The sequence below is a fragment of the Anopheles marshallii genome, chromosome 3 (assembly GCF_943734725.1).
Source record: "Anopheles marshallii chromosome 3, idAnoMarsDA_429_01, whole genome shotgun sequence".
In the NCBI taxonomy this organism is placed as follows: domain Eukaryota; kingdom Metazoa; phylum Arthropoda; class Insecta; order Diptera; family Culicidae; genus Anopheles; species Anopheles marshallii.
Genome location: NC_071327.1, coordinates 52137879 through 52151720, shown reverse-complemented (window position 1 = coordinate 52151720; position 13842 = coordinate 52137879). Strand labels below are relative to the sequence as shown.

Genomic DNA, 13842 nt, shown 5'->3' with positions numbered 1-13842 from the left:
ATTTCTGATGGGTCTGGACCACGAGACTGAGGACGCATCGGAAATGTCTATGTCTAAACGCCCGGGACTGTTTTTGTTTCGAACGCAACCAAACGGAATGACCCTTATTTTATTTCTCCGCACTGTGTTGAAACTAACGCAAAGCTCCGTGTCGCATTTGGGCCTGGGGAATTGATCTTGTTGCATGGAAGAACAATAGGGTGTCAAAAAAAGTCCCTCCTGCAACAGATCTACAGGTTGGCCAGTATTCGCCGGAGGAGTGGTGTTGAAATCCCTTTTAGCAATTTGATACATACGACGCGTAGCTGCGATGGAGCACAAGGCTTCGACTTATGGGTCGATTTGGTTGGCACAGGAACTGAAGATCAAATCTTCACAATCACATTCTAAGTAAAACATTTTTGTACATTGTTTATGACAAAGAACGGCGTTTAAATCATATTATATTGTTATTAAAATGTGAGTTTTTTCATTTTAACATTTAATGATCTTATGTAATTAGAGATAATTATTAAATTGGAAAAAAAGAAATTATTTTTTTTTAATCTCATCTACAAGAAGAATGGAATAAACGAATCAATTTCGTATTTTAAAGACCGTTTAACATATGAAGCTTAAATTCTGTACTAAATAATCATACTATTAATTTCTTCAAAGCCCAATTTGCTTGCAGATCAAATTCTTTCTTTTAAGTTTTACCACTTACCGATTTGCTTTTCTTCATAGCATAGACGAAACGCACAAAGGATGATCAGCTGTATTAGTTGACTTTCGTCCATCTATCGAAAGCGTGAAGTAAAGGAAAGAAACCCCAAACGGCAATATTGAATGATTCCAGTTTGCTAATCTTCCTTTTGCATAACCCATTAATCACGTTTCGGGTTTTCGTGTTTGTGGCAGTCGGCTCAACTTGTTTGAACAGGAAAGTTTCCAACTTTGTGTGCTTGTTTCAAATTTGCTTGCAGAAGCATTTCATAGTTTGTAATTTCTTTTATAAGCGGTTCCGAGGCACTGTCCACTTTCAACGAGGTTGAAAATTTGTTTCTAGAGAAAGAGTAGTCCATGTTTGTTTTTTTTTTTTAGTTTAAAGAACACTTTTTTAGTTTTAGTACAACAGACCGTCAACGTGTTGCTCAAACATACGTGTTGTATCAAGAGCTTTTTTCCAAATTCCTAGTGCCTCTTGTTTTCGTTGTACGGTGACTACGTGCTCGGTACTACAGCGACACGTTCAAATGACACGCTGACGCTCTTGAAGAGTGCAATAAAGTCCAGAAAATCCGTTTCAATAGTGGAGCTATATTTGAGTCAAGAAAAAAACATCCCTCCAATGGTGGAAATGTCGCCAATAACGGTCGCAGGCTGGAAGCTTTTTTTCGTTTCCTTGCATCTCTGCACGAAAAGCTCTTCAGAGAGAGCGTAGCACTTTGGAAGGAGCAACAAAAAAAAAAAACCATACCCTGATGGTATTGCTTTCCGGAGCATGCTTTGCGACTGGGTTACCAGGGAAACAGTACCGTAGGTTGTGTACAGGTGCCATATACCATTTTGCTTTGATCTCCGCGAACGAAACGCTTCCGTCCACGCTTTCTATATTTGTCAGTAACTCCGCTGAGCTTCCGTTCGTGCTTCTACGTAGAAGCGCGGCAAAAGACTGATGCTGTTCGCGTGTATGAAAAGTTACGCAAAACTGTCGTGAAAAGATCGGAGAGGAGAAATTCGTGTTTCTCATGTTGGACAATTTTAAACCCGAGCCACCAAATTCCGTTCGTTTGCCGGAAGTTCATGCCGAAGGGAAAATGAACTGTTTCTAAAATGGCGCTTGCGCGTATTCCAGATTTCCTCTGCAGCACGCTGACGGCGTGCGCCATCTGGAGGGAAAATCCAAACCCAAATCCGTCCATTCACACAGCACACAAAGTGTTTGTAGTAAAATCGAACAACTGACCTAGACTCGGTGCACCGCCAGTTTCCGATGAGTAGATGGCGTGGAAAGCTTTTTAACACAGCAGAGTCCCATCAACCACAAACTTCCAAGGTTTTCTTTGTCGCAAACAAAAACACAGTACGCGACCGTACTGACTTCTAAGCCCGAGCCGGCAATGTTGACGGATTGTGTCTGGGTTGCGGAAAAGGCAGTCTAGAGTGAAAAATAGCTCGTTTATATTGATTTATTACCGGCGAAGTAACATACATACGGTTCCCCGATATGCCTTCCCTCGCCGGCGTTGCGTTTCGCACTGATTTTGGGACCGATTTGTCTTCCCAACCCCAGAAACCGGAGAGCCTACCTGGCTTGAGTGCAAAAAATTGGGCATGGAAACCCGTTTTACTTGGAGCTTGAAAACCACAGGGAATATCCTTCACGCTCGTGATGTTTGGAAGGCTTAGGGCGTTTGGTGGGAGGACAGAAAAAATAACATGGAAACGAAGGAAAAGCAAAACCTGCTAATGACATGCTGACAATGAAATTGAAAAGAAAATGAACGAAGGGTTGTGTTTTTCCGAATCGAATTTGCGGTAATGATTCTATTTCCGCGTCTCAAATGTGGAACTGTTGCCGAAATGGTTGTGGATTGCGCTGCGGGGAGCTTACTTTGAATATTGAATGTATGTAAAATGAAGTTTGGATTGATTTTTTAATGGAAATTGAAAACAGGTTTAATTTGCAATATTGTTGAATAGGAAAACGCATCATATATTTTTCAAATGATGCAATAATTATTTGATCATTTCATGCAGAATGAAACATATTATATACCAAGTGTATCCATAGGCAATCACAGACATATTTTGAGTGTAAATTCCAGAATTTGGCAAACATGCTAGTAATTTTGTTTTGAAAAAGAGTGCATTGCGGAAAAAGTATGTTTCTTGGCGCAACGCAAGTGTTTGAGTTTCCGATCCACCTGCATAAATGCTCTCCGCATCAGCTGTCAAACTATCCAATAGAATAAATTCAGTGAATTCCCCAGCAAGCTGGAATTTGTCTACGGAGTGTATCGTTGAAAAGGAAAAACGGTTCCAAAATGCCGAGACCTTCACGTAAAAAACAGAAAACGGCCCATATCCAGCGATCGTGTAACAGCGTCCTGGTAGATCAAAATCAGCGGCAACAACCAAACAAACCAGAAGCAAAGAAGTTAGTTCTATTTGGGAAAAGTATCATCATTGACGAACATGACCAGCAGGTTTCGTTCTATCAAAAACTTCGATTTTGGTTCCGGCATGCAATCCCTGAAGGCAGTAAAGATACCGCAGTGCCTCGTATGAGCTCCGTTGCTTCACCATCTACATCACGCCAAACCCACCAAGAACATGATGTTCCACTCGGAGATGATTCGTGCATCTTCCAGAAGTTACCCCGACCGCTAGCGACGAATGTAACGCCGTATCCAACTGCGGTGCCATTGAAAGGGAGTGCAACATTACCTGCGGCTGTTGTAAGTATCCCGTATGAAGGGGTGTGTATCGTTGCACTGAAAACTAATTAAAACACATTGTAGATAAATGACCCAAAATGTCTGCTGAAACATCATAAGGCACACTGGAAAACGGTGCGTAAGGATTGGATTCATCATCGACAGATGTACTTGCAGCGATACAAGCCGTGCTTTGAGTTTATAAACTCAACATACTTACCACCATTAGAAGATTAATGCTGAGTATTTTCGTTTTCCTATCAATACTCAATAAACATAACAATCTTAATCCATATTAGAATTCTCTCGTGCCGGAGTAGCAGCATTTGTCATTAGGATGCACTATATATCATGTTTACCACCATTAAAGATCATGTTACCACCACCTTCGGAAGCTTTTTGGTGGAAAACAATTGCGACGATTGTCCGGCGTGCGCATTAATTACAACGTTATTGATTAGTTGCTGGCTGCGCCCGCGTCAACTCCGAAGTGCACTCTCGGAATGCATTGATTAATGTTCCCTGCAATTAGTCACCGCGTAGGGAGGCAGTAGTAATTTTATTACATTACCTATACGTCGCAAACGGTTGGGATGATACATTTGCCCAGTACATGACCTCCGGCAGGGCCAGCCAAACCAGTGACACGATTGATAGGCTGCCGTACCGTATCGTACCGGCAGAGCGATAAAAGGTATCACACATCGACTTATCCGCTGTCCACTGGAACGAGTATCTGTATTGCATATTTATGTTTGCAAGTGCGCCAAATTTGACCTCGTTATACGTGCGTCGGGATGACCGCATTAGAGAATATGAAGCCTAACGTAATATCCTTTTCGTGAGATAGGGGGACACATCGTCGGATAACACGCTGTTAGTACGATAAAACCCGAAACCGCCATTAAAATGTGTTGGCTACCGCTTTTTTCTGCTATTGATTTTAGTACGGCCAGCTGGTTTCATCGCTGCGCAGGGGTGAATGTGTGTTGGCGCTTCGATGGGGTTTTGCAGAAGATTTTATCGTGCAAACGATTATGATATCGTTTATGTTGTGCCCCTCGGGGGGAAAAAAGCTTTCGTGCCATGGTGTCAATAAGGACATTAAAATAACTAAACCGACCTCGGGATATGGTGAAGATTATCGAACGCCAGCCATTGACAGCTTAATGATAACGAATGTCAGCGTACAAGATAAGTCCATATCCTTTCATCACTGGCTGTACATAATACAGTCGCAAACATTAAACCTCAACTGGAAGGCAGGGGATTTTCCGTAAAGATAAAAGAACAAGAATGTACTTACGTGGAAATAAAAGAATTTATCCGATTACTGCGACAACCCACTTTACCACGCTGGATGGATGATGTTTGAGGTTTGACGATCTGCCCAAGATTGAACGGTAAACAGCTTCCATTTTCGGGTGAAGTTTAAAAGTGTTCGGCACATGGAAGTTATTACCTCACTCACGCTGCCCTTCCCTTACGTCACCGCAAGCAAAGGAGCATTATACTCTCGAGCGAGCTTTAAGTGTAAGCTTCACGACCACACTAATGCAGTGTACAAAACGGAAGGGTTGTTGGTTTTTTATTGCTCCTCTTGCAGAAATGTCCACTACCATCTGCCAGCAGCAGACGAAAATGTACCAATACTTGGTGGGGAACATTTTGACGGTTCGTCTACCTGGTTACATTTTGATCGCCAGTCGCAGTTGTAATTACCGTTTCACGGGTGCTTCCTTTTGCGAGGTTCGTATATATTTTTTCTTACCTTTCTACGGTGAGTGGTAAAATGTTCCTTGAAAAGGAAGAAAAGCCAAGGGCAGTAGCAAGGAATAGAAAAAGCGGACAAGTAAACCGGTAAGAGGATTAATGGTTTGGCTTGGCTTCTGTTCCGTTGGCTGCGGGTCGTCCTGTACTTTAAGCCCGGCCGGTACTGTACATGAATACTAAAGAGCCAATAATTTCAACAATAATTGTATGCTCGGAAGGCGGTACCGCACATCGGAATCGACGACGACACTTGAGGTACGAGTACTTGAGGTAGTGGGGAATGGAAAACTGGAGCGGATGTGTCCGGTACGGGTAAGCCAACAAAACACCTACTGTGCTGCGGTAGTCGAACCATTGCGTTGGAATTACGCTCCAAATGCTTTACCGGATGTTTAGTGTTTGTTTTTTAAGCACGAAAAAGGTCAGTTTGTAAACTTTTTGGGTGTATGCTTTCCTTGGATACAGTGATGGAAAAAAATATAGTTTATTTAATGATACTTCAACATAAAATTCATGATTGGATGAAAATGGATGGAAATAAATAAAGACACTTCAGTATAAAATTCATGATTCGTTGCTCAAAAAATGAGAAAAACATAAATTTTTAGATATTAGCGATGTTTGATCAATAGCAATATTTGGCTGTATTTAATGATTGTCTAAAAACAATCCGAATGTTCCGAGATGATGAGCAGTAATCATGGCGCAACGTTAAAAAATATAGGATTAACTATAGGCGCAAAATGTTCCATTGTCTTGTGCTTCGTTGTACTTTCTAGTACAGTAAGGATGATACATATATACCACTGCTGTAAGCAGTGGTGGATCTAACGGTGGGCGGAGTAGGCGGCCACCTAGGCCCTCGTCGTGTGGGGGCCCCCGAGAAAAGCTGTATAGTAGGAAAAACTGGTTATCGAATTTTCCACATTGTTGGCAAAAATGATCGAAAAGCTTTTTGGCTCCGTATGCATGCAAGGACCTTAGAGGAGTCGCTACAAGTGTGAGCTCTATGAGTTGTATGATAATCTCACTTTCGCACAATGAATTTGGCAAGCCAAAATTCGTCGTTCTTCCATGTGGATAGACGAGGCGTAGTAGACCCATATGAGGATGGCTTTAAGGTTTCCAGCAGAAAGCCTAGGATTGACTGGCGACTGTGTTCGGTCCTGAGCGATTCAGAGAAATCATGCAGCAGAAAAAATCCCCATCACCAGCAGTGCCTTTGAAGTATGTAACGAAATTATCAATGATATTTTAGTATACTTACTCGTTCTGAGAGAAAGAGCTGTCCATACCGTAATTAATACAAGATCAAGTGTGAATAGATCAACCAGAAATCAGAAAAAAACTCTTCATCTTTTATCCACCACTGTAGTATAGTTGACGCAGCAGTACTTTCGTAAAGATATAAGGAGTACACCATATGAGTTCGAAGGTAGCCGTATTAAGCGCTGCAAGTAACTGATGGAAGATATTTTGCTGTGTTACTATCTCTAATATCTTCGTCTTCCCTTCTCACAGCGTGTCCGTACTGAAACTCAAACACAACACAAGTTTATATTTAAAGTAAGTAAAAAAATACCGTCACCAATCGTAAACCATGGAACAAATTACTTTTTATGCAGCTAACGTTTTTCTTTTGATCGTTATTTTGACACGAACCCACGATCAGCAGCAGTATCAGCAGTTTGGCATCTCGCGCACATGTGTACCCATGGCTGGGTGACATTGGCTTATGATGCTCGTTAATTAAGCTCGTGCGCGCGGAAATCTCGTCGTACATGGGTAACGCTTGCAACAAACATGGCCGAAGCGTACCCCGGCACTGCAACACATGGTTGCACGGGTTGTTTCCATTCACCCACCTTCATGTTTGGCCGGTTTGTGTACTCCGAGTGTGCAAAACAACTTCATCCCATCGCGTACAAAGTACCTTTGGCGTGAGCAAACTTTGCCCGGAAGCGTTTTGCAGTGGCGATGAAAAATTGCGTCCATTGCTGGGTCCCGCCGTGTAACACGTGGTGAGCTGCCGATTCCGAGTTCCGGTCCGGTGGAGTGGACACCAATCCTCGTGAGTACGTCGTAAATATAAACTAATCCGGCAGTCGCTTTGTGCAACAAAACAGAATCAGGAAACAGTTGGAAAAGTCAGTTTTGATAGGTTTAGAAGGGGTTTCGTACGTGTCTGTGTGTGTGTAAAAATGGAAGTGCAGTTCCATCAGATCACAGCTGTTGCGGTGCTGTTGCATTGCGCTGTGTACTTGTGGACTTTGCCGTGTTTCGTTTCCAAAGTTCCTCAAGCTCGATCCCTTGAACTGGTCTGACGGTTCGGAAAACTAACTGTGCATAATTGCAAAAGTATGTCCCATTCTGGCACGTCGTCAATCTGGTGGTTCGGGACAGTTCCGACTGTTTCCCTCAAACCATAACCAGAGCTTATCAACTCGCTACTTTTCTCGGTAAACCCCGGCTTTTTTTTGCGCCCCGAACCGTTCGAAGAGTTTTGACCGGTGTCCGGTCCGGAGGTTGGCTTTGATACGGTTTTGAAGTTTATCATCACGTGTTCGGTTGATGATTTGCTGTGTTCTGCCATGAGGTTAGGTTAGGCGGTGACCCTTTCTTCCCATTGCTGCAAGCTTCACGTCGCCCAACAGCGCACAACGCCGACGAGCCAGATGGCCATCCGCCTCAAGGTAAGGGTGTCCCTCGTGCACGGGTCGACCGTACTTCTTTCTGACAAGTTCAATTTAATCAACATCCATTTTCCGAAATGAATTTAAGCTCGTTTCCCGGTTTTGTGCTTTTGCCGTAGATGATTTCCGGGAAGCACCGGAATTGCTGAGAACAGACAACCGGCAAACACGGCACTACAGGATGCGCCCCATACTGTTGGAGGATCGGCTGAGTAAACCTTTTCTTGACCGAGCACCGGAATCGAAGAACTTGTTCTGCGGCGTGACCGTGGTGGTACCGAAGTGAGAAAGTCAACGCTTGACAAATTAATACAATTTCAATGGCCAACTCAAGAAGTCAATCGAGAGTATTGAGGGTTGTGACGAGAAGGCAATAACAGTTCCGGGGGTAAAATTCGCGCCACTCGTCTAAGTTTACGTACATCTGTGTGCAGTGTTGTTTCGGGCACCAAAATCTGGCTTCCATCCATCTGGATGCATCCCAAAGCAGTGCAGGAAGCCTCGTTAACGTTGAGGATAAGATTATGTAAAACTATTTATTTCCCGAGCATCCGAGCACTGCAGAAGCCGACTGTAGGAAAGTTGAAATTTATCGCACAAGATTGCAGCCAGCTCGACGTAGGGAAAAAATAGAACTACAAACAAGAGAAACGAAGTAAACTTTTGTGCAGTTTTGCACTGTTACGACGGACAAGAAGTTTGCCCTCCGCCGGCCATGCTTTGGGCCTGTGGCTGTACTATTATGAGACGGACACTCGCGACACCGGGCTGAGGATAATCTTTGTCCGGGAAAACGGGAAGTTTAGTGAGCGATACTGACAAATTCCAGCTCGCAGCATCAGCATACGCGCGAAGCGGCCACATTAATAACGGTGTAGGGAGCATCGCGAAAACGAGCAAAAGCCATCGTGATTAAACTTTGACACTGGCTCGTGGTGCCTTCGGGGTGTCATCGGTTAGATCCCACGGTTAGCGGTAAGGATTGCCGCAGTTTCCCGGTTCACAGACTCACTCTTTCTCTCTTCCTCTCGACATTAAACTTCCGGGATAATGGTTTCCAACCACAGGCCGTAAGAAATGCTTCGCTCAAGGAATGGGCGGTAAGCGGTGGGAAAGATTTGGTGCGAGATGACTTAAGGAAAAAACGTGGAACAAAAAAATCAAAATAACGTTACGATACAGCAGAAGGACAACCAGCACTGATGCTTGAAGTTGATGAGCAAAGAGAGAGAGAGAGAGAGAGAAAAAAAGCGAAAAGAAAAACACATCATACAAAGCACTGAAGTCAACTTAAGAAAGATTGAAAGTTTGTCTTCCGGAAGATCTGACCCAGTTCAGTTTAGCTTTTACAATTGTTCCGGCAAAGGGATGGAAAAAGCGTTTACCAACTCACTCATCCTGTGGGTGAACACATACACACAGAACCCACGCAGAAAAAGTCCTGGAATGAAAATCCCATCAAGACACTTGCTTCGCACACTGCAATTCCTAGATATGAGAGTGGAGAAAGTTCATCTCAACTTCCTGGAAGCTTCGTGGAAATTTGTATTACCGATGCGCAGAAAAAGACACACACACGCACAAGAAAGCAGCAAACATAACAGGAAACCTCCGACTGGACACGAGACAATTATGCAAAGCTCAAATGAAATTTGTACGGCTAGGCTCTCGTGCTAGAGAAAATTCTATTTTCTCACTTAAATTGTAATGTAAAGTTTGGGCCCGGATTTGCAACGACCACCTGGGCGTGATTGCTGTTTAATGCTGCCATCGTTGTGTGTCGATTGTACTGACCGGATGTTTCCGTTGTTAATTTTCTTGTTAAATTATTCATTAAAAGTGAAGCTTAGCAAGGATGGGGAATTATGTTCGGCTTTCTGGGTCCGGGCAGTTGTATATTGTTTTTGACCTGGCGTTACGCATCAAACCGTGAAGCTTTTCCGGTTGGTGTCGCGCGAGATAAAGTGTCCGCTCGGTTCGGGGATTGCAGTTGTGTGAAGTGTTTTAATTTTGCTAAAGCCACCAAAATTTATGTTTCTTTGCCAAACTTTGAGCGGACTTTAGGGAGCGTAATCCGAGAGGACTCGGGCCGAGTGGCTTTGCGTACATTTTTGGTATTTCAATAACTTGCGGGTGATTTTGGGGAAAGTTTGGAACCGCTGACATAACCTTGCGTTGTCTTTAATTGGGAACTGTTTAAGAAACACCACACAGCCGCTGGAGGCTGGAATGTATAACCGATAGCACACGGACAGCCGGGAGTCAGCAGGATTAGTAATTTATACGCAGCTGAGCGCCAATAAATAAAATTTCCAATTAACAGTAACGCAGCAACACACTGCGGAGGTCGTAACGTCGCTCCGTTTGCCTTCCGATGTCCGACGGTTGTTGTCGGGTTTTTTTTCCTAAGCGGATAAGGGTCCATCGGTATTTGCGAGCTTTGAAATCATGGCCAGGCACCCCACCCGCATGATAAAGGAACCACCTGAAGGTGACATCATAAAGAAGCCGAACGATGGGGACACCTCCCGCTATTGTTGGTGAGATACGGGTTTTTCGTCCGTACTAATTTATGCTGCACAAATTTATTGTCCTTTTGCTGCTGCCGACAAGGGAGGTGGTTGTTGTGCCTTTTAAGGTCCTTTTCCGTTTAGTTTGCTTCGTTTTATTTCTTTGTCGCATGTTTCGACGATTCACTTTCCCTGAGCGGTTCTTAGGCGGGGATGACTAGATCTCTTAATTTATTTGAAGACGGGACAAGTGCGTGAAGAAGTCAAATGATACTCATGACACTGCGTGTTGACTAGGCGGAGTGGACAGGGCGGAGCTGGAAGACGTAAAATGACGAATATTGACGCACCGCAGCTTCACTATGGGGAGATTCTGGGAGAAACATCGAGGTTAGAAATATCTTTATGCTTAGTAATTAGATCTATTGAGTGCATTTGGAAAACGAGATCATTGGAAACATTATGAAACGTTCCTCTGCTTCTTCACAACGGAGACCAAGAAAATTTCGAATCGATTCCAAAGTTATCACTTGAAGTTGGGAACCTTGTATTATCGGTTTCTGTCAAGTACTGGGCGCCTCCAAAAATTCCAGTAATTTTTATTATTTATTTATGTAACTCAATGAAGCAACTGGTTGTTGCTGTTTGTTTCATTTGTTGAAAATATTTTGTGCTAGGTCTTATACTTTAAAAATTGAAAAACTATGTCAAGTAGATGACATTTTGTTAAATTCAATATTATAATTCGGAAAGCAAATGTTTTAACCATTATACTACTTGTACTCATACTGTTTATTAATATTTCATACCTTTTTTTTAAATATTTTAAGACTTGTTTGTTACAGGAGATTGCTACTGAATCACCTATAGCATTACTTAAAAGCCAAATTATTATTCAGATTTTTTTCGTTTTTCACTAGGTTTTACAGTATTTCCGAGTACAAAGTGGCAAAGTTAGAATAATTTTTGAGTTTGTTTTGAATTGAACTCTACAATGCTTCGAGGTGGATTCAATTTCTGGGACTTTTGCGAAAAATTGAATGAAATTGATTTTATTAAAACGTTTCACAGCTCAAACACAAGTGTTTAAGCTTATCGACGATACTCACGCATAATCATTTTTTTTTATTTTGAAAATTTGAAATTTGAATTGAAATTGAATTTGAAAATTTGAATTTGAATGCAATTTTGAAAAATAATTAAAAATAATTAGAAGGGTTCTACATTTACTTTTAAATAATCCAGTTCAACTTTGTGTTTTGGATTCTGGAAACAGTTGCTGCTTCCCCACATTAGCTAGAAAACGCAGTGTTGCCCGCTTGAGTAAAGTACTGGGCGCCTCCAGCTTTGCTGAATGATGGTTTAACTTATGCTACAACGCTTAAAATACTTGAATATCATACAACATTTTATTTTGTAAATTTGGTTTTGATGATGAGCTAACACAAGCATTTTATGATAATCTTTACCAGTCAATGGCTACACTTTACGCCATCTCTGTCCCATAGTGAGTTGCAGGGATGCGAGAATAATGATGCTGCGTGGACGATATTGTTGCGTTGTTGAATTTATTGTTATTTTTTTTTGGCATATTTTTCACGCCGACCAGGACCACGTGAACTGCGGGAAACTTTTTTCCCCGTCAGTGTTGTGCCTGTGTTTGTGCCTGTCCCATAGACGACGGCATCAAACATTACAAAGGGCAGGGATGGTTCGGGCCGGTTAGACGATTGGAAGGTTGGACAACAATTTAATCGTATTTACATAAAAGTTTGTCTCATAATTTGCCTTTTGTCATTGTCCACAGCCGGCATTTTATTTCACAGTGCAAAGGTGTTTGACGAAATTTGAAATTGATTTTTAGCGTGAGTTGCGTTGGACACTTTTTTTGGTTTTGTTTGAACTTCCGTTGCAGGGTCAGTGGGCACGGTAATGAGTTCGTGGAACGGTCAATTATGGTGCAATTGTCGAGATTCAATTGTTTTGCTCTGTTGAGAAAACAATGAGACGGTGGACAAAGGAAACAAATTGTGTATTGTGTAGGCCAGTTGGACTTTGGTAGCTACGTGTGGGTTGGGTTGCCTTTGGCAGGCAGGATGTTCAAATGAAAACTTGTTGCAGAGAATGTACTAAACGGATCGTTGCAAAGGTTGGAATGACTATTTTTCTTTTTTACAATTCCCAATGCATCTTTTAAGCTCACAAGCGTAGGCATGCTTAAGCATCTAATAATCTATTTTAGGATACGTCAAGCACTGAAGTTCATCAAATCTTCATCTACAGAAAAATGCGCTCGAAATACTGCCAAATTGACGCTAAAAGTATGACGGCTTCTAGTAGGAAAAATTCCCAAGATTCGACCAAGCGCAAAGTACCATGAAAGTACTTCATGGCGAGAAAATTGTATTATCACCCACCGCTCGTAAAAGTCCTCCTCATCATAACGACAGCATTAGGTGGAACGATTTAATCGCTAAAAATGACATCCATACAGTCCAGGAGGGTGTACGATCACATAGATATCGCTCGGGTGCATGTTTTCCGACCCAATAATGGTGCTTTAAAGTGTCATTTCCGGAGTGGGCGGGTGTTTCGGTATGCGGCATGGGACGGCATTTTAATGCGTGCGTGCCTGTAGAGTTAATTTTGTTTAATTAAATTCCACTTTATTTGTACTGCGCTGGTAAATGAATTATGCCGGCAGGGACACGGACCGTGTTTGAATGGTGAAGATGGAAAAAGAAACATGGGTTTTTGGGGTTTAAAAAATAAACCCCCTCTTTTACGTCCAGAGCTGTCGGTGGCCGGTGTAGAAGTAATGCAGGAAAAACGTGCCTGTAATATCTGGTCCAACCGATTGATTGGCTTGTGGGGAGGTTTTTTACTTTTTTTGTAGTTTTTACTGCGTGCGCCATTCATACCGATGAGTATTAATTGAATTATGGAATGCAAAATGAGATGCTTCTATTAATTAGCAGTAAGCTATTGTGGAAAATGTGTAATTTATCTCATAAACTGGTTTCCGTGCCAGTGAACGGTGCTGCCTAACCGCATGGAGGACAATTTCATTGGAGGAAAAAAAATGCAATCGATTGTTATTTGCAAATGAAAGATGCATTATTTATTTTCACCTTGATGACAGCATTTTTGCATGATTAGTTTTAAACTTTAATCACTATGGCAGTTGGTTTGCAGTTGTCAAAACTATCCAAAATGATGATTTGCTTTCAATCTTGATTTAAACATCATGTCATTCTTCATGTAGAGGACAAAAAAATGAATCAAATTTGTGTGGTGAGATTTTTATTTTTATTCCGTTGCTTCTGCCGCTCATGCAAACTTCCCAAAGCAAACGAGCATCTCATCATGCCAGCGAAAAGTAAAAGAAAATCCTAAACGATGTCCACACCATCGGCACAAAGGCAAACTGACGGGGTAAAAAAC

General features: G+C 42.2%; 1 protein-coding gene across 1 annotated transcript; it reads left to right on the top strand.

Annotated features, from left to right (window-relative positions):
* Positions 1-3029: 3029 nt before the first annotated feature.
* LOC128715234 (uncharacterized) lies at positions 3030-3659 on the top strand. The gene is made up of 2 exons (XM_053810114.1): positions 3030-3443; positions 3507-3659. Exons 1-2 carry the CDS (start codon positions 3030-3032, stop codon positions 3657-3659), a joined length of 567 nt encoding a protein of 188 aa, XP_053666089.1.
* The last annotated feature ends 10183 nt before the right edge of the window (positions 3660-13842 follow it).

What these genes read in the sequence shown, in the direction of transcription:
- LOC128715234 (XM_053810114.1), top strand. Translation starts at nt 3,030, where the DNA reads ATGCCGAGACCTTCACGTAAAAAACAGAAAACGGCCCATATCCAGCGA. An exon ending in CAACATTACCTGCGGCTGTT is followed by an intron (nt 3,444 to 3,506) that starts GTAAGTATCCCG and finishes AACACATTGTAG; the next exon opens with ATAAATGACCCAAAATGTCT.